This window comes from Gadus chalcogrammus, chromosome 22 (assembly GCF_026213295.1).
Source record: "Gadus chalcogrammus isolate NIFS_2021 chromosome 22, NIFS_Gcha_1.0, whole genome shotgun sequence".
Taxonomy (NCBI): Eukaryota; Metazoa; Chordata; class Actinopteri; order Gadiformes; family Gadidae; genus Gadus; species Gadus chalcogrammus.
In genome coordinates, this window is record NC_079433.1 from 13,474,706 (window position 1) to 13,495,215 (window position 20,510).

The 20,510-nt window shown below is 41.5% G+C and overlaps 3 protein-coding genes across 5 annotated transcripts; 1 reads left to right on the forward strand and 2 right to left on the reverse strand.

Moving 5' to 3' along the window:
* Window positions 1-4,341: 4,341 nt before the first annotated feature.
* Window positions 4,342-8,728, reverse strand: tra2a (transformer 2 alpha homolog). Of its 3 annotated transcripts, none has more exons than XM_056583222.1 (9): window positions 8,567-8,727; window positions 7,223-7,356; window positions 6,697-6,844; window positions 6,335-6,382; window positions 5,711-5,899; window positions 5,397-5,512; window positions 5,010-5,282; window positions 4,805-4,875; window positions 4,342-4,628 (listed from the first exon to the last, which is right to left on the reverse strand). In XM_056583222.1, exons 1-9 carry the CDS (start codon window positions 8,600-8,602, stop codon window positions 4,618-4,620), a joined length of 1,026 nt encoding a protein of 341 aa, XP_056439197.1. In that variant the 5' UTR covers window positions 8,603-8,727; the 3' UTR covers window positions 4,342-4,617. The 3 variants fall into 3 exon arrangements, with proteins under 3 accessions (XP_056439197.1, XP_056439196.1, XP_056439198.1); XM_056583221.1 differs by having other exon boundaries at window positions 7,223-7,359; XM_056583223.1 differs by lacking the exon at window positions 4,342-4,628 and having other exon boundaries at window positions 4,797-4,875; window positions 8,567-8,728.
* Window positions 8,729-9,413: 685 nt separating this feature from the next.
* ccdc126 (coiled-coil domain containing 126) lies at window positions 9,414-13,632 on the reverse strand. Its single transcript, XM_056583323.1, has 3 exons — window positions 13,273-13,632; window positions 11,597-12,162; window positions 9,414-11,035 (listed from the first exon to the last, which is right to left on the reverse strand). The coding sequence occupies exons 2-3, from the start codon at window positions 11,832-11,834 to the stop codon at window positions 10,743-10,745; spliced, it is 531 nt and encodes a 176-aa protein (XP_056439298.1). The 5' UTR covers window positions 11,835-12,162; window positions 13,273-13,632; the 3' UTR covers window positions 9,414-10,742.
* A 550-nt stretch (window positions 13,633-14,182) lies between these two features.
* On the forward strand, window positions 14,183-19,628 carry fam221a (family with sequence similarity 221 member A). Its single transcript, XM_056583322.1, has 7 exons — window positions 14,183-14,270; window positions 14,424-14,600; window positions 14,895-15,085; window positions 15,420-15,493; window positions 16,151-16,286; window positions 16,646-16,722; window positions 18,299-19,628. The coding sequence occupies exons 1-7, from the start codon at window positions 14,206-14,208 to the stop codon at window positions 18,443-18,445; spliced, it is 867 nt and encodes a 288-aa protein (XP_056439297.1). The 5' UTR covers window positions 14,183-14,205; the 3' UTR covers window positions 18,446-19,628.
* The last annotated feature ends 882 nt before the right edge of the window (window positions 19,629-20,510 follow it).

The following is a 20,510-nucleotide window of genomic DNA, read 5'->3' on the forward strand; positions in this document are numbered from 1 at the left end:
TTATACTCAAATAATGTGTAAAAGAGGGCCTAACTCCTATCTGCTATGGACGCTTTGCATCTTCTTTCCATACATCTTATTTCACATCTAATGTATAGGCCTAAAATAACTAGAGATTGTTACTTTTAGAGGAGTGACAAAGAGAGCTCTTATGATATTTGGTAAAAGCACCCCTTTTCACATATATAATGTTAAGAAATTTGAACACGTGGATGAGAAATACAATTTGGTTAAGCAAGGCCTTCTCTTGTGGCAGAGAAGGGGCCATAGTCATAGTAGGTTACTCATTTGCTGTAAAACAAACACACAGTGGATGTCTATTGGTTGGGTAAACTGGCCAATCACGGCTCAGACTCTTCCTGCAGCTGTTGGCTGGCTTCCGCTGCGTGCTCGCTCATTGGCTCTCTGGCGCTGGGATTCTATATGAATCAGGGCGGGAACTATGCGTTATTCTGCCTGCTTTATCAGTTTGGATTTGGATCAGTCCATTACCATATAAAGGGAAGAGAATTTTAGCATGATGAAAATAGAGAATTGGCTAAGGGTTCAAATGAGGGCTGTATTGTGTTCAGAAATTGATTACAAAAGAACAATACTTGCAAAAAATATGTTTTTTGTAAGATTTCGTTTATATATATATTTTTAAACAAATATATTATATATATTTTATTATCTAAGTATTAAATGCATACATATAGGCCTATGCATCTAAGGTTAGGGCTATAACTTTCTGTCTGAAAATGTTTGGTGTACCTAGGCCATAGGCCTATTGATAACTACAATAGCAAAATAATGCAAATATTAAATATACAATTCACGTCCTACCATGACCTATGCGAATTATTAGGAAATAGTTATTTCACAATAACGATCTCCATGGAAAGGGTTATAACGAAAAGCAAAAATGTAGCTCTCTAAAATCCTAATTGTTATCATGATTTTCTCCTACATGTTTGAAATGGGAAATGGATTATTGCTGTGTTTAACAAAAGAACGGATGCATGCGGACCACTTTTAACGTAGGTAGGCTGCAGTCTGTATTGCAGGCAGGAGTGAATGTATCGCTGAGGAATGTACAGAACACCCCCCGCCCCAATGCTCAGCTCTCTGCTATGGACCAATTCCATAGGGAGATAAAGTTTCGGACAACTCTATAAGTAGACTGTAGAATGTATTTTTGCGGTGTAGCCTATAGCCTATGAATTTAAGAGCCATTAACTCAATCGACATGATCCAACCCGATCAAAGCAGGAATGTTTGATGAGGAAGGTGTTAATATCCTTTAGATTACAAGACCTCTGTAGCCAAAGTTTCTCTCGCTTTGGCACCGCTCCAAGGTATAGATAGGCTCCGTCGAAAAGCGCAAGTCTGTCTTATCTATAGGCTATAGCTATGTCGGCTCAGTTGAATCAAGGGATTCGATGATCCGGTGAGATGACTTTATTTGTTGATGTTTTGTTCGTTCGCTCATGTGTATCTGGCGAATCCCCGTGTTAATGTCTTCCAGTTAGTTTCCCTGAGAGCTTGGTCAGGATGTATGGAACATGGCAGCCTGGTGGTGTGCGCCATGTTGAGGACATTTCTCTGAGTCTGGGACTCACAGGGAACTTGGATGTGTGGGTTTCGTTTCCAATGCAACAGTTTATCGTGCAAAAAAGAATGTGTTATGTTTGCATTAAATTGTACTTTTTATACACATTGGTCTTGAATATGGATAACGGTTCACAAGGCTTTTTTTTCCACATGGTATGTCAGCCCTCATCTCATTAGAAAATGGCGGTTTAATGCCCCCAAAAGCTCATCCCATCTAGTTCTGCTAGGAGAAGTGATCACTGGCCATGAAAGGAAAAGAGCAAGAACATCGCATTTTCATTATTATTTTGATACAATATTAATATAAACTCATGTTTGAAGTAGCCTAATCTATAGCTTATATTTATAGTGTTTTTGTAGTTCAGGGATCCAAAACAAAAACCTTTCTTTAGAATAAATCTTTAGGCCTACTCAGTTAAAACCAATCAAAGAAGCCAATGTGTATTCTGAAAATGGAGGTTATTTTTATACATCAATTCTGAATACATTAAAAGTTCATTTCATTGTTAACTCATCTTATGTTATGTCTTCTCATGGTTTGAATTATACACTTATGTTATGTTGAAACAATAACTGATTTTCAAAGGCTAAAATAGAATAGGCCCAGATATCAGTTTGATTACAAGCATTGAACATTTTTCTAATCATCTCAATCTTAAACTTAAACGTTTGTGTTTTTTGGAAATATTGGTTATTAACACCTCACCCCAAAGAACTGGGAAATATGTTTCTGTAACAATTTCGAACTATCAACTCACTTGTTTAGTATTTAGATCAAATCCTGTTGATTTCAGCAGTTATCATCAGAACGAAGGCTCCAGAAGTTTTTTCCTCCAGTAGATAATCTGAGCAAACCTAGTTCATGAAATAACATTTAACACCAACTAAGGCATGAGCCTCTGGTTAACATTTCTTTTCCTTATAGGCCTAAATCACTTAATTAAAATATTATCGGTGGAGTTAACAAAACAGCAAGTGTTTACTGCTCTCTCTTATGGATATGTGAAAGAAAAGGGGATTATGTTCTACATGTAGCCTATGAGATAATGAATAACTATCAGCCATTAAACTAGGTGGTCTGGTTATTGGGTTACAGTCATCCAACTAGCTAGGTTGATTGCAGATGTGAATAGGAGCCACAGGTTCAAATTAAAGCTGTGGCTACCTTTGTGTTTGATTATATTATATTAGCTTCTTATTGCTTTACTTTTCCATTCACAATTGGGGGATGTCCGAGAAGCAACCCTGACTGAAATGAGCTCAAGGTGATGACTTCCCCACCATTATAAAGATAACATATGTATCTAACCGTATGCCCAAGTTGTGCGATATGTTCTATAGACTGGACCCAAGAGGGTCGTATTGCCATGATCCGTTAATTAATATTCTGCACAACTCTGAGTGCACCTGTTGCCTACAACACTTATAGCGAAAGTTCAAAGCAACACAATGATGGGGAGAAGAGAAAACCTAATTATTCATACATTGCTGCCCTTGTGAAATTCTTAAAAATCAAGATTTAATATTGATTCCAGAGTATTAGGTTATGGTAACATGATAGTTCATAGCATAACCAAGCCCATGGTATTCACCTCTCTTGCCTATGATTCCTCTTGTGTCAGAACAAGCATGAAGGAGTATTCTCAGAGGGATGCCACTAGTCGCCAGGCATCAAGCGGAACTTCAACGCTAGAGCAGATCAGTACTTGTCTTATAATCATTTTGTTTACCATCATGAGTCTCTTTGGAGTTTGTTAGTTTGTGTTAATCTGAAGTCAATCGACTGAATTTACCCATCCCCTAATATAATAACGGTTTACTGCTGGAAAGGCTAATGTCAAGAGGCTTTTAGATTCATGCAAATGTCTTGTAATCAGTCATTTGAAATGATTCACAGGAGATTTAACTCCAACATAATCTGCTCGGGAGAACAAAATATTGGAATTTGTGAACATCTTTCTCTCAAAACACCCTGGGTGTCCTGGGAAATAATCATAAAGATATTGAATGCATGCCTATGATTTCACGTTATTATGGTAGTATGTCACCAAATATGCAAATCTGTTCATTATGAATGTGACTAAAAATCTGAAATAAAACCTGATTCAACCAGAGTATGCACGAGTTTGACCCTCATGAGTGTGTCTGTACTAGGTTCCCAAGTTATTACCCATTACCAACATAACGGACGTTCAATAGAAGAGATTGCGAGGGAAAAAAAATAAAAAATCTACTGGCAAGAAGTAAACCGAAATCCATTAGTGGGCTTTTATAAACAAATCTTAATGCCAGATTTCACCCATGCAATTGTTCTCAGTGCCAAAAAAAAAAAAAAAGAAATCTACTGATGTTCCTGAAGCAATGTCAAGTTTGTATAGTGCTTTACAAGCACTATACAAAGCATACCAAGAAAATGTTAAGTGATGTGATCAACTTCAAATGTAGAAAATAAAACTTTGAATTTTAAATGCATCTTCAAATCTTCAAGCTTGTCCGCTCAGCTCACACTCATTCATTCATTGTTTAACACCCCCCCCCCCCCCCCCATCCCAAGAAAGGCCTGGATCCAAAATATTAATTCAGAAACATGTTTTTCAATTTGAGTTTTCTATTTTCTTACAAATAAACAGTTAAATATAATGCATACAAAAAACAAGGGAGGTCCTTGAACGTTGACTTAAAATAAAAAAAGGGAAAAAAGAACCCGTCAAAGCGTACACAGGAAAATTTGTCTTGCCAGCTTCTCAACTTGCATTGTACAGGTAACAAAGCTGCCACCAGACACTGTTTAAAACTGCTGACCAACAAATGTTGACATTTACTAACATTAAGTGAGTTATCGTATGACTTTTCAAAATGCTTAATCCAATATTGATTATTATTAACCATCTCCCAACCAACACAATAGAACAAGAATGATACTATCTAAGAAAACAAACTGCTTCGAAAGAATTAAACCTAACAAATCATCAAATCTTAAAAAACGGCCAGGAAGAACGGGAGTCTGAATGTTGATGAGGCCATTTAATATCGTCCTGTTGAGAGGAAGTAGTGAGAGAAGGAGAGAGAGAGAGAGAGAGAGAGAGAGAAAGAACATTAGTACAAGCCTTACGCCAATACATGATATCTAAATATAGTCTGCTGGTATCCATGTCAGCGCTAGTGTTAACAAACCACCATGGGCGCAGAGATGTTGTGCGTCTTCACTTACGAGGGCTGTATGAGCGGGAGCGAGAGCGGGACCTGTATCGGCTGTAGTAGGGAGACGGAGAGCGCCGGCGACTGTTGACACAAAACGCACAACAAAAAACGGCCGTTAAACATCCATCCAGCCTACCCAACAATCCATCGCTAGCGTAACCAATAGAGGGGCCGTTCATGTGGAGGGTGCATCTCCTGGTGCTGCAAGCGCTCACCTGCACCTGGAGTCATACTCGTCATATCGGTCGTAGCCTCGGTCGTTTCCTCGATCGTTGCCCCTGTCGTTTCCTCGGTCGTAACCGCGGTCACAGCCTCGGTCGTAGCTTCTGTCGTAGCCGCGGTCTGAGTCCCGCCCCCTGCGGCCCCCACCGCTGTGGCCTCCGCCGCTATGGCTTCTGCCTCCGCCTCCGCCGCCACCACCGCCGCCGCCGCCGCCTTCGCCACCCCCACCACCGCCGCCGCCGCTGCCTCCACTGCCGCCGCCGTTGCTAGAGGAGCGGGAACACACAAACGCAAGGTTCAACTTCCACACAAAATGGGATCCCTGCTGCAAACCCCCGGGGTTTGCAAATGGTCAACGTCAAGACATCTGCAGTGCTTACTGTGTCGGGCGACCCATGTAGATTCCAGGCGTCGGGGTGTGCGCTCGCTTGGTGATGGAATAATCCACGCGGATGCGTCTCCCATCCAGTTCCATACCGTTGGCTCGCTCGATCGCCTAGGGAACACAAGAAGGATGGATTTCTTACTTAATTAGGCATTAATAAAAAAACAAAATACCCAAGTCACATATTACACTGAGGCCACCTCATTTGTAAGGCCTAAGTTGCTACGATGCTGACACCTAGTGTTGTGTGTGAAGAAGCACAAGCATTAACCCAAACTGAGAATGCATCCACAGTGAACACAAACATACCTCCTTGGAATCGTCGATTCTCTCGTAGTAAACGAAGGCGAAGCCGCGGGAGCGTCCGGTCCGCTGGTCGTACACCACATTGACCCCCGCCAGGGGGCCGTAGCGGGAGAACACCTCCCGGAGGTCACGCTCCGTAGTGTACAGGCTCAGGCCAAACACCCCGAGACACGTGTTCGGGTCAGGGTTCGCCTGTTTGGAGGGCACAGAGGAAAGGTCAGTGTCTTCCTGGTTCTCGCCCTTATCAAGACTTGGAATCGAGTCCATAAAAATACATTTCTAGCAACACATGGGTGGATATAACCTATGCATGTGCATTGAGAATATCCCCGCCGCCATTTTGAGGTCAGTTAAATCTATTATCATTTAAATAAAAAAAATCTAATATTGTGGCAAGGACAATGAAGGTCCCACATTTTATCACCAGTTTTTTTAACCCCTTTTCCATGTTTAAAAACAATGCGGGTAAAATACAAATATACAGTGAAAGAAACATGCCGTTTTGAAGACATTGCTTCAAAATAAAAGTTTCTTTAACATGAGAATACATTTCTACCTCCCTGGATATTAGTCTCCAGCCTTGGGAGGAATGTAATTAACTGTACGCATTTGAGAATACCAACGTACCCTAACACCATCGCCATGATTGCTGGATTCTTTTCGTGCGTCATGGCTCTGTTGACACAATCGAAGGGAATTGGTTATTCAAAAGCGGTTATTAAAGATCACATCCAACCATTTCCCCACGACACCGACGCAAGCCCCTAGAAGAAAAAGAAGTGCTCTATGGAAATAGTCCCAAAACTAATATTTATTTTAGCCTGCAGCATATTATGTTATAAACAGTCAACATGAAACATTACTCAATAGTCAGAATTTTTTTGTGAAATTGTCAGTCGTAGACCAACCGAGAACACCTCCATAAAAAGACGAACATGCTAGACGGGCGGAGGCAGGTCTACTTTTAACTGCTACATGGGTCCACTCACTCGGCTGCCGGTGTGGTGTCGCCGGCCGGACGTGGGGGAGTGGCTCTGGCTCTTCCTGCGGCGGTACTCCGCGCTGTAGGAGCGGGACCTCTTGGCCCGGTGGGAGGGCGAGCGTGAGCGGCTATGGCGCCGGTGGCGAGAGTGAGACCTGGGAGAGGTTGGCAGAGGAGAAGGCGTAAGGGGCAGTCAGGCAGACAAACAAAGAAGGACTCGATTTAGTTTAATCCCTGTAAATGTGCCAGGTGGCAAACTCATTTCAACTATAGTCCCTGGGCCATCCAGTTCATCCAAGACTGATACAAGCAACATACAATAGAAAATACTTCCTACAAAAGAATTATAGAGAGCAAATCCTAAATGTTCCTTTTTTCCATTTAGTCAATGAATACAGCCACTGCAAATTTTTATAGACATGTTCGCAATGATTCAATTGAGGCTATGCCGTGAACGATCCATCCCCCTCAACCCTACTAGTCCCCATGTGTACATAATTGAAGTAATGGGTTGGTGGATGAAGCTGGCTTACCTGGACTTTGAGCGGGAACGGGACCGAGATTCGGAGCGCTTGGAGGCTCGGGAAGGACTCGGGGAGTGAGAGCGGCTCTCCGACTTGACCCGAGCAGGACTCCGGGGGTCCGACTTGGATGGGGAGCGTGACTCCTGCTGCCACAGGAGCATATTAACAACTCTCTTATGGAAAAATACAACATGCAACCTCATACGAGAGTACTAACGCTTCACAAAGCGCCTTAAAATGTACACCAATTCTATACTGTGGAGGAAAGGGTTAGTACTCTACTGTGAGCATTTATATTTGGTTTATAATGCAATGGATTTCCCTTTGCTACAAAGTAAAGAAATAATACAGCCAAGTCTATGGATTCCGTGTCCACCTGAGCCATTAAGGGAAAACTAATGTTAACATGCATTGGCTTAGTATAGAAGAAAAAGGGTTTTATGGTAAAGAAAATATATTTGGAACATACATTTCACATTTACTTAACCTAGGGACATATTCATTCTTCCAGACTGGTTAAACGCTACTCCTTTCTCTGAGGATTTCTATTGTTCTTCGTTCTTCGTTTTTTCAGTTTTCTCATTTTCTGATTCCGCGTCAGTTTTCCTCTGTTCCCCAAATTGAAACCAGTTTTCACTTTAGCCTGCAAGCGATCCTATTATCTGAAACCATTCTTCCGTCACATTTTCCCCCTTCACACTTCTATGTTCTGCTCTGTAAATGTTTTCATTTTTCATCATTAGCCTTCGTTAATCTTGAATATTTTCTTCCACATTCTTGGATAAAACTCTTCAAATCCTTCACGATCAATAACCTTAGTGAAAAAAGAACATTTAATAATATTTAGATCAGGTGTTTAAAAAGTGTAAACGTCTGAGTAGCTGAAGAAAAAAAAATGCAGGGCAATGAAAGTAATGTAACAATATAAACTCAGGAGGCAAGGTGTTACGTTAGAGTAGAATATACCCAAAACTGAATGATCGGAGACATTTTGTACGGGTATCAGCAAGGCTCACTCAAACTAGCAACGCTGCCATGAAAGCGCTGTGTCAATAAAGTTATATATTTCAGGTCCATCTACGTTGAATGCAACGACTCACCCCCACGGTCAATGATAATACAAAATGGATATCACATTTTGTATTACAATTTAAATACACAAGGAAAATCCTATGAAATAGCCGTCGTAGCAAACAGTAGTGCAAATAAAACATAACAGGCCAAATATATGAGTAAGTTAGGCCACACGAGCGCTAAACTACATTCTCTCGCGGTTGGTGTGGTTCCTGGAACAGCGAGGAGGGCAGATTGGGTACAGAGAGAAAGCGCGATATATTGTGATCAAACACTTACCCTCTCCTCATAGTTTCCATCCTCAATATCACTCATCTTACTAATATTGTCACCGTTTAATACAGCAGCGAGTTGTTTGGTTGTTGTGCGGGAGTCAATCGGATGTATTAACCGCGACGCTAGGCAGAACAAGATGGCGATAGGGGGCGGTGCTTAAATGTCCTTACTGCAGAAGACACGTCATGGCGTCGTCAAGCGAGTTTAATTTAGTCCGCCTCCTCATCCCATTCGTGCTCCCCAAGTCCCTGAAGGCCCATAATCAAAGTACTGGTGGTACTAGGCTGTACTGCTAGGATTTCGTAGTGGTCCTGGTCCGAAGGTTATAAATTACAACTAAACTTTATGTTAATATATAAATATATATTATAACTAATAAATAAATAAATATTTATTTATTTATATAACTATACATACACACACGCACGCACGCACGCACGCACACACACACACACACACACACACACACACACACACACACACACACACACACACACACACACACACACACACACACACACAATTAAGCTGAAACTCTGCTTGTGTATCTTTTTGATATACGTTTGACGTTCACCATCTGATCGCACATTTTGATGATGGTTGTATTTGGTTCTATATGAAGGCAGTGTATCAGAAACCCCAAACTATATGGAACATGTAACCAATTTAAGTTTTTCAGTGTAGAAAACCATACGATTTGATGAATAAACATTTAGTTGTGTTACAAGTAAATAGGAGTACACCTTTAGCAACACTGGATTGCTATAAATCTACGACAATCTTTAAAAAAAACTGTTTGGAGAAGAATGAAAGACAAAGAGAGGAATTGGAAAGAGCTTGGCGTGGGGTTTAAATGTTTATGATATAGCTTTATTGTGGAAATTCTTATTAAAATAAGTAATAAGTAATATTTGTTATTGCAACATTTTTAGAAACAGACAGCCTTTTCAGAGACAGCTTTTATCTGGTTTATTTCAATGGCAACATTATACAATTTATCCGGCGTCAAAATATCATTTGATTTCACTGTCAAATGCTCCCTGTTTAATAAAGCAAATTCATGAATGTCAATGTGTACTCAGGCTTGACAGTCTGGGAACTCCCCATTCAGTGAAATTAGTCGGGCACCATTTTATGAAAATTATTATTGCAGAGCCTTAAGACATTTATTTATTCTTAACGGTGTGCTAGGATAGATACATTGTTACATTTGTAGCCAGTAGCTAAGAAAAGACAACTTGCTGGTAAAGGATGCTTCAGTTCCATCACCAACACAGAGGAACTCAAGTCAATGTGGAGTTATAGTTAAGAACAAGAGGTACAACCTTTCGGTATTGCTGATCAACAGTTAAACTATTTCATACGCGTTACTATTTTAAGGAAATTGCTGAAGAGTCACAGTGAAAGATGAGCCCTGAACAAATAGCAACATTTCATTAAGTAAACAGCATTACAGGGCTAAACATTGAGCTAAGGTCTCATTTAATCTACTCCACATTGGAACCCATCCATTCTGAAAGCAGTGGCGTTATGATATGGTTATTACATTTGTGTTACAGCCCTCACACTCATAGTCATTCATCTGGGGGGAAACCAACACCCTTCCACATACCTCAAACCATCGCAGCCAGTGTAAAAGTACACTATAAAACCAAACTACTATGGAGTGCAAATAACAATCTTTGGATTATCTCTTTCAGCTCTACTATACGGCAAAAGTTATCCATACAATACGTTTACAAAAAGATAAATCTTCTGTATAATAATTATCTTGTGAACCAGCTCTTCCCAGTGACCGGAGTCTAATTCAGCATTCGGATATACAGTTACGCAGTTATTGCAAATGATGCAGGACAGCAAAAGCATTCTTAGTCATTGCTATGGTGCCACGCCAACTTGTCGAAACTTTCAGTTCCTCCTTATCATTTCAAACACCCCCCCCCCCAACCCCTCAACTGTCAAAATGTAATCCACGGGGACAGCAACCAAGTACAGCCAGCTGAACTCATGAAAATGGTTTCTGTTCCTCTCCTGTTGAACCAATACCAATAAATACCAGCGGGAGAAAGAACCCAGGAGTTACAATAACTCCCAGCTAGTCTTCTGAATTACATCCCCCTGAGATGATACCAGCGCCCGGCTTTCACCAAGTTGCCTTCAGTCTCTGAGTTGAGTCCAATCAGTGAACCGGAGCCATGAGGTTGGGGGGTCTGAAGCGATCCCTCGGCCTCCTGGCCACGTACGGCTGAGGGGGACGGGGCGTGTGCTTCCGCGGGGGTCTGCCGGCGGCCTCGAGCTTCAGGGCCTTCTGTAGGGCAACGGGAAGGACCACCTGGTGAACTCCGGCGGCCGACGCCGGATGGGAGGCGTTGGCGGCGGAGGCGTTGGCCACCAGGTCTATTTTGCCCTCCAATTTGACCAGCCGCGTCAAGATGTCGTCCAGCAGCACAGCGATGGTCCTCTTCAGATCCGCTGGTGATCAGACACAGACAAGAGAGACGCATTAACGGACTGACTCACAGGAGAGGAGGATCCTGTTCCATAGGTATATCCTCAAGGCTTCCCGCTTCCCAGTGAAATACATAAGAAAGGGCAGTTTACATATCATTGTGTAGCGTGTGAGCTGTTGACGATTAGCTCTGGCGGCCTCGAATGGCCTGACTCAGGTGGATTATACTCTGGGGCTGGGTAAAGCAAACTCTAACCTTACCAATCAATAATCAGTGCTCACAGTTTAAACCATTCATTACCACACACCCGATTCAAACAGCTGCCCGGGATTAAAAACTGTTTTACTCAACGGCCGGTGTCCCGGTGATGGAGGAGCGCCGGGCTGCCGCCTAGGGGGCAAGCGGCTGGGTTCAAGGCTCCAAACATGTTTTGGAGTTTGCCCCTGGTTTATCTTTACTTGGCCAATAACCAATGTCAAAATTCGCCAACCTTTGACCAGTTTTCCAGGACGATAAAAGGCCCCTACATAGTAAAACAAACCCAATAAGAGATCCATTTTTTGTAAATAACTTCCCAGCTCACCGTAGCCGGCCATGGAGGTGCCCTGCGGGCCGCCCGGCACCAGCTGGTTCTCCTCCGTCAGCACCTTGACGTAGCGCCGGCTGAGCTCCAGGATCTCCTGCCGCAGCTCGGCGCTGCTCTGGTGGCGCGGCTGCTGCGCCGTGTAGCGCAGCAGCATGAGGCCCCACGCCAGGCCCAACGCCACCAGCAGCGCGCTCAGCTTCTGGGACATGTTCCTCCTGAGGAGCGCACCGAGCATGGTCCTGGGCCGGAGCCGATTCCCCCACTCAGGGGGGGGGGGGGGGGGGGGGGGTTAGTCTTAGAGATGCACGTTCGTGTCTTTTCTTATGGATGCACGTTTTGGTTTTTCCTCGCTTCAAGATGAACGTTTTCTTTAACAAAGTTTTGGGGGGGGGGGGTGGCAAGGGTGGATGGAATGCTTGAGGCTTAGGAGGGAGGTCAGAGGTCAGGTCCAGACGGTAGAGGAGGTCTTAGTGGTAGGAGATTGGCCGGAGGGGCTGCTGAGCTTTGAGTCACCAAAGCATTCTGGGTATTCTAGGCCCGGCTCGGCAGACATTGTTGTCCACCTGGAATTTAGAGAGGGAGAGTAGCACTGTTAGAATGTGTTGTTAGCAAGAACAGCCATACACTCCTGATCTATAAATATATATTAATTAAGTCAAATGTCACCAGAGAGAAAGCTGAAAAAAATGACTGAAATACTTAAATCCAGACACTTTGATGGAGGATATCGAAGTAGTGCGGCAGACTATCAATTACCCTCTCTCCATCAAACTGTTTAACCTAGAAACCCGATTACCAGTTGAGAGTGAACGACGCCCACTTTGTAACTGCAGGCAGGTGGAGAAAGGCTGGACTTTCTAATGAGGACAAGGCATAGAGAAGCCCTTTTTCAATCACACTTTCATAATGGCACACTTGCGCGCACACCCACACACACACAGCAAATGATCCTGTACAAACAAAACCACACACACAAGCACATGCACAACCTGAAACTAAATGATCATGTATCACTTTTCCTTAGCGACCACCGACTCTATTCAACACTCTCCTGGGGGGTTGTGCTAGGTAACTATCTATTGAGGTCAGAAAAGGGACGCAGAATGAGAGAAATTAATTATGAAAACGAGAATCCATAGATGTCCATCCATACAGACAATTCAGACTGACTGACAGCTGTCTTTCCAGAATTAGTAATGTCAACCAGTGCCTGTGGGTTTGGATGGATCTGCGTAAAAACAAAACTTTTAATTTTGCCCATGCTGGGTTTTAATCAATTTAAAATAATGTTAAAATGACCGAATGCCAGAAAATCATGGCATCCATCAGAATTTCCCTAGCAATGTAACGGTTGAATACCATGCACGGTTTTACTTCTTGCAAACTCATAGGCAAAGGCTTTTTAGTAAAACCATGCAGACCTGATACGTAGGTTAAACATTAACAAGGTACATGTGTCAGCGGATGGTGACTGAGTCCGTTTGTTTAGATAGCAGATAAGCAGAAACAATGCATAATTACTGATCACTCTGAACTAGACTGTGCACACACACATAAATATCTTTGTGTGATATTTACGCTGAGTCCATTCTAAAACATGGTAAACAGGCAATACAAAGATGACACCCACAAACGGTAACTAATGGAGTGAACAGATTATTTGGATAGTTTACCTCAATAACAGTACGCCCAGCCGGGTGAGTTGGACAGTGTAGCATGTACAGGACAGAATACAGCTGTCTGATATGCACAAAACGATGCTCGTTGTCTGGCAAACTCGGGCGGTTTTTGCTGCCGTTGTAAGGACAATTTCGGACCGGAGGTAACTTGTACCAAATGGATTCCCCTAAGTCATAACTCAATTTTACATTGTCTTGCACTGCGAATCTATAGATGACGGCGCTGACTTTTACCCCATGGACGTTTTACCCAGGCATGACCGACCCCCCGGCAGGAAGTCGTGGGTTAGAACAGATCCTGTACAGCAAAAGTCAGCAGCAGCTTCTAGCCAAAATTGAGTGTATGCGCCTGTGTGCGTGACTGTCATGGTAGCTGTGGACATGCACGTTGTGCGTCAGTAGCTAGGCATTGTGGGAAATGTAGGTCGATACAAACTCTGTGGTATGGAACGTATGACCTCAGTAGGAGGAGAAACTGCACGGGCACAATATACACTTAAATACATTACGCTGTTATCAAAATGATCAGATACCATTACCAAGTGCTATCATATCCATGGTAATCGTTACAAACGACTCAATGCTTTATGTTTAATATCAAGACAGGATATGATTGACAAAAGAGGTCAAGTGGTTTATTTTCCAACATCAAAACAAAATACCACTGTGTTTGGATGCATTTCTATTATTGTTTTTCTCAAAGGAAACCAATTATATTGTATTATAGGCTAATATCACAATTGTTGATTATTTCAAGTTTAGCAAAACAAAACATCAGTCTACAACCCCGACCAGGATAAATCAATCGGAGGATCTCAATAAATGGTTAATCACGTCGACGCTAGAGGGCGGGCTAGGACAATAACCATAGCAACGTGGAGTTTGGTAATAAGTGCTTGCTTGCCAAATAGCTCGGTTTTATGAAGAATGGAGAAGATAAAGATTGATAAGAAAGCGTCGCAATCATTGGATAAATATTTGGAATACAGAAGGTCTGATTCAATTGCAACTTTATCGGACGAACTGTATTCTTTATGAAATCTAAATAGCGAACTTTGCACCTGAATATATGCATAGGCCTATTTGCAGGTATCCTATCTTCTACATTGTATGGCTACCCAGTACCAACCCCTACTCTTTTCTAGGATTGTGGGTGATGAGGATGGAGGTACACTATTCACTCCGGCACAATATGAGCAGTACAAGAAGAGGGTTGTTCCTCAGAGGATGAACAACAGACTCTATGTGAGCTTCGGGGTACCAGGAGAAGGACTAGAGTGCAAGCTGGTCGGACCTGAGACTCAATGCTTCTGCTCCCACAGGTACTACTTCATAGCACATGGCTTTGGGTTAGTGTAGTAATAATATGTTGTTGAATACACACACACACACACACACACACACACACACACACACACACACACACACACACACACACACACACACACACACACACACACACACACACACAGACACACACACACACACACACACACACACACACACACACACACACACACACACACACACACACACACACACACACACACGCACACGCACATTGCATACACATACATACCCCTCACCTTCTTTTCTTTGTGTATTATGGGCTCCAGATACAAGCAGCACAAGACAGACTTTGAAGTGCTTTCGTCGGGGGCCCCTCTAGCCCTGCCTTGCCAGGTTAAGGGTTGCCGGTGTACAGCCTACCAATATGTTGCCCTCAGCGGCTCTCGGCCGGTTCGCTGCAGGTGTAAACACACGGCAGAGGATCACAGTGAGGCCGGCAGACATTTTTGCAACATGTGTAAGAATTACGTTGTACATGGATTTACGCTACATGGATTTGCCTTTGCTTGACTAATTGATGCAAACTTTACATAATGTACGCTCCTGAAAGAAATTAATATTCCATGCATGGTTTATTATCTATTACTAACTAGTATTTAAGTGTTCAATTATATATGTTGGATGTAAATGTAGATAACTTTGTTTCTTATTTTGACCAACTACTTTTATTCTGTAACATCCTGCTGGATATATTTGTGTATATCTATCATCTATCCATCAATATATAAACGTACATTATAGTACATTACATTTCAAATACTAGTAATTCTCAAATACTTTACCTTTCCCAGGCTCTTCCTGTTCTGGGTTCCAGAGCCCCTACACCTGTGGTTGTGGCCAGCCCAGCTACGCCCACCACACACTGGTGAACACTATACTACACCCACTGAACAATGGTTAACACCACCAGACCGTGGTGAACACCACCATCACTGTTATTATGCTTGAAACTCTGAGTCTAGCATGTTTACTTAGCTCATCTCCATTAGCAGTTAACAAAGTAATTTCATCTCAAAATGAATCCTCCTTTTCTTAGTACACAATGCATCATTAGCAGCAATGTCATTATTGCAGGTGCTGTATGTACGATTTATGTACTATTATTGAACTGTTATCGTTAGAAATGGCATAAACACATGTTGGCTATCATTGCACTGTGAGAATATCCATTTTGAGTTGATTGCGCCTGCCTGTGAGCCAATCTCGATTTTTTACCATGACAGGCTAATTTCTGATCAATCAGGGCTTCTCTTTCTCTTGTTCGGGGAATCCCTCTTGCATGTCAATCACAGGTGTGTGAAATGAAGGACTTCACAATGGTGGAGAAACATGGAGGGAGGGAGGGATCATCTCTCTCTCTCTCTCTCTCTCTCTCTCTCTCTCTCTCTCTCTCTCTCTCTCTCTCTCTCTCTCTCTCTCTCTCTCTCTCTCTCTCTCTCTCTCTCTCTCTCTCTCTCTCCTACACTCTGCCCAGTGGGTCGAGATCCCCTTGTCTTGAAAGGCTCTTGGTTTGGTCCTGCAGGTGGAGACCAGGCAGCAGAGGCTGGCTGAGGGGAAGCCGGTGGGGAGGGATGTTCCCTACAAGGCCATGGGGGGCCTGACAGGCTTCAGTTCTCTGGCTGATGGTTACCTCCGGCTGGATGCCCACCAGGGTCCAGGTGACAGATTATTAGGACCTCAACATGAATTACAGAATAATCGGATTAAGCTTCCTGCAAGGAAGAGTAAAGTTAATTACAGAGTGACGCCTCAGAGAGTAATATATTGTGTGTGTGTGTGTGTGTGTGTGTGTGTGTGTGTGTGTGTGTGTGTGTGTGTGTGTGTGTGTGTGTGTGTGTGTGTGTGTGTGTGTGTGTGTGTGTGTGTGTGTGTGTGTGTGTGTGTGTGTGTGTGTGTTTCTGTTTGAGAAGGTCTGTGGAATCACCTCATCTCCTGGTTATTCCTCCTTTTCCTCCCACAATGTTTTATTTATTGTATAATATTATGTTGCATTAATAATGTAAGTTTTCACTATTAGAAACACAGTCCGCATCAGAGACGAGGAGGGAAGAAGAGGATGACATGGCGTACTTTGAGAGGCGGTACCAGGAGCGGGTAAGTAGCCCGCCCTTCTCTTAGATTTCAGATAGCGTCACTAGAGGGCAGCATAGAGCAAGGGAGCGAATACTGGACCAAAAAGCACGCACAGTATTTTTATCTAACTCTAACAATCATTCATACACATGAGATATAGGCCTATATATATATTTATTATGTATTATATATATATATATATATATATATATATATATATATATAATGTATGGGTATTGCCAGGTACAACATCAATTCCGATTCTTTATGTCTTGATTCGATCCAACATCGATTCGATTCGATTCGATAATCCAAAAATTACAAAAATACCTAAATATTATTTAGAATTAACCATTTCAAAATAAATTAACCATTTCATTGTGCTTTAATTAGCAAAAAGGGAACACAACATTGCATAGTATTGGAATACAACATTGTATTGTATGGTTCCTGAGCTAATCTTGCAGCATAAAAGTAACAATCATAACATGAAAAATAAAAAGTGCATTTAAATTGAGGCATACTCGGTTCTAGATTACAATGACAATTACAATTCTTCTTTATATTTATTTTTTTGGAAATAATTGCTAAAAAAAATCGGAATCGAAATTGAATCGAGAACAAATAAATTGCAGTGCATTGAAGAATCGATATTTTTACCCAGCCCATATATTATATATTTTTATATATATCTATATATATTTTTTTTTTCATGCAAGTATTACACACACACACAGCGGGGTCAACCATGCACGGCGACAAACAGCTGGTCTGAAGCAGGTAGGGTTAGGTGTCTTGCTCAGGGACAGCCCTAGAATCGGCTAGGAAGTGAGGATCAAACTGTCAACCTTCTGGTTGCAGGTCAACAACCGTATCTTCTGAGCTAAGCCAACCTTTATGGCATTTTCCTATTTATGTATTATATGCATTATTTATTATAATTATGTATTTTATTCATATATTAAACTTTGCTCTTCCTTGCAGGAAGCATAATAAGATTATTGATTTGCTCTTAAACCATGGCTTCAGCTCCTAAAATAATAGTTAATTGAAGCTTGAAAACTGTCAAAAGCTGTACTTTAAATTGATGACTTTGCAATGGGTTTATTGCATATGAAGTTATCCGATTCACTTTGTAAGGGCCAGCAACTCAACCATATGTATCTCAGTAGGCCTCTGCTAGGCCTACTCCATCCAATGCTCTTAAAAAGTACTCAATGGACAGAATGGTCTCTGAGGAACTGTAATTTATTTATCTGTCTTTTGTTTTGCTCTTAACCCTCATCATTCAAAATGGACAAATCCACATAGATTGCAGTGCACATTGCACCTCACTAGAGAATGCAGCCCCACTGGCATGGAGATGATTTTGCAATGATAGTCAAAGATAGTTTTACCATCGAAAAATCTTTGGCATGAAAGTGTTATCAAGGCTATGAGTTCGAAAACAGTCAAAATAGATTCCAAATCAAGCAGGATATCACATATTGCTCAATATCGCCATAGTATAATAGCCTATTTAATAATAGCTGCATGTTGTCGTCTTTATGTTTGAAGAAGCATCAATGTGTGGAAATGACATTTGTGTCTGTTTCAGTTGAAGGCTGACAAAATATCCAAAGGTCTGAGGATCAAAGATGTGCGTCAACCATCTAGAATTACGGTCAGTACGGGACAAACAGATGACCATGGCCCAGCTGACCTCTATTCAAACATCCAGCAGACTAATGGCTGTGGGCATTGACATTTACCATGTCAAACTGGTCACAGCCTTGGAAATAAATGAAGATCAAAACACTTAGCAATACTAATGCTACTTGACCTCAGTGCTGCATTCGACACTGTACACCATACATTACTTCTGGAAAGGTTAGAAAACTGGGTGGGGCTTTCAGGCACTGTCTTAAATTGGTTCAGGTCCTACCTACAAAATAGAAACTACTTTGTTTCCATTGGCGACTTTGTATCAGAATCAACCAACGTGACATGTGGAGTCCCTCAAGGTTTGATCTTAGGACCCTCTTTATTTAACATCTACATGCTCCCACTAGGGCAAATCATGCAAAATAACAATATTGACCATCATTGCTATGCTGATGACACGCAAATCTATGTATCGCTATCACCAAATGACTATCAGCCCATAGATCTGCTGTGCCAGTGCATTGAGCAAGTGAAGGAATGGATGTGCCGAAATTTCCTTCAGCTAAATGAGGACAAAACAGAGATAATTGTATTTGGTTCTAAAACGGAAAGGCTTAAAGTAGCCCAACACCTTCACTCTCTGTCCCTGAAAACCTCAATCAAAGCCAGAAATCTAGGGGTTATCATGGATTCAGATTTACATTTTGACAGTCACATCAAATCAGTTACAAAATCGGCATATTATCACCTTAAAAATGTAGCAAGACTCAGAATGCTGCTGCTAGAGTTCTAACAAAGACCAAAAAATTTGATCATATTACACCAATTCTGAAATCGTTACATTGGCTTCCTGTAGGTCAGAGAATTGATTTTAAAATCATGTTGCTTACCTATAAATCCCTACATGGTTTAGGCCCAAAATATTTAACTGATATGCTTCCACTACATCAGCCTTTTAGACCACTAAGAAGCTCTGAGACCAATCTGTTAATTATCCCCAGAGTAAACACAAAACATGGGAAAGCAGGATTTAGTTACTATGCAACAAATAGCTGGAATAAACTCCAGCTTTTAAGACTTGCCCCAACTCTGAGCACCTTTAAAACAAGACTGAAGACTTTTATGTTTGCTATAGCTTTCTGCTAAATCTTAAATACATTGCACTTTCTAAAAAAGCTTTTTTAACTTTGCCTTTATTTTCTATTTTAATACTAAAATGCATTTTTAACTTTCTATTTTTTGCATATGTTTTTCTTTTACTTACCTATTATTTTATTTAATTGCATGACAATGTTTATATGTGAAGCACTTTGAGTCTGCCTTGTGTATGAAAAGTGCTATATAAATAAAGTTGCCTTGCCTTGCCTTGCCTTAGCAGATTCCTTTTTCTGTTTGTCAGCCAAGACGCATAATATTAGACTGTTCTTTTAGATGTTTAATAATGAGATCATTCATTGAGAAACCTTGGGGTTAAAACTGCCATATTAACTATTATATTTGTTGAATGAATATCAATATACTAGCTTGTACTAAACATATTAACTAGTCTATTTGCTGAATTGATTTCAATGTACTAGCCTGTACCCATCATATTAAGTAGTCTATTTGCTGAATTAATATTGAATCATAATAACAACAATATATTAGCTTGTCCACATAGTATAAGTCTATTGGCTGAATGGATATCGATTCATAAAAGCCCTTCAAAAATTTCCTCCAGCTTGTATTCATCATTCCCGGATCCACTCACATCCCCTCAAGGTTAAATTCCTTTCAACTCAATGACTATTCCATCCAATCATAGCCTTCTCTTCCATGGCCATCAACATGTCTACACAGTGGACATTCAAATGAAACCTCTGTGCTCCAGTTGTATATGCAGGGTGAGAGGACCTAGCGGAAGCTCTTCTCCAATCACCATTTAATGGCTGCATTGATCCAATCAGTGTTGGTTGGAGGTGGTGGAATCACCCCCTATGGCAAAGGGATTCACCGTTGGTGATTTTCTTTCCTATCTTTGCTTGTATCAAATTGAAATTCTATCATTGTTATTGATTTTTGATTGTCACTATTGATTCCATTAAAGTGGATGCGCTCATATGTAGGCATTTCAAAAATAATACAACACATCAATATTAAACGGTATCATCAGTCTAACTGCTCGC

Coding starts and splice junctions, on each gene's coding strand:
- tra2a (XM_056583221.1), bottom strand. CDS start 8,602: ATGAGTGATATTGAGGATGGAAACTATGAGGAGAGG. Junction 6,845..7,222: donor CGTTCCCGCTCAAAGTCCAG/GTAAGCCAGCTT, acceptor AACCTCTCCCAG/GTCTCACTCTCGCCACCGGC. Junction 5,900..6,334: donor ATCATGGCGATGGTGTTAGG/GTACGTTGGTAT, acceptor CCCTCCAAACAG/GCGAACCCTGACCCGAACAC.
- ccdc126 (XM_056583323.1), bottom strand. CDS start 11,834: ATGCTCGGTGCGCTCCTCAGGAGGAACATGTCCCAGAAGCTGAGCGCG. Junction 11,036..11,596: donor CACCTCCATGGCCGGCTACG/GTGAGCTGGGAA, acceptor TCTGATCACCAG/CGGATCTGAAGAGGACCATC.
- fam221a (XM_056583322.1), top strand. CDS start 14,206: ATGGAGAAGATAAAGATTGATAAGAAAGCGTCGCAATCATTGGATAAA. Junction 15,086..15,419: donor CAGACATTTTTGCAACATGT/GTAAGAATTACG, acceptor TACCTTTCCCAG/GCTCTTCCTGTTCTGGGTTC. Junction 16,287..16,645: donor GGATGCCCACCAGGGTCCAG/GTGACAGATTAT, acceptor TTTCACTATTAG/AAACACAGTCCGCATCAGAG.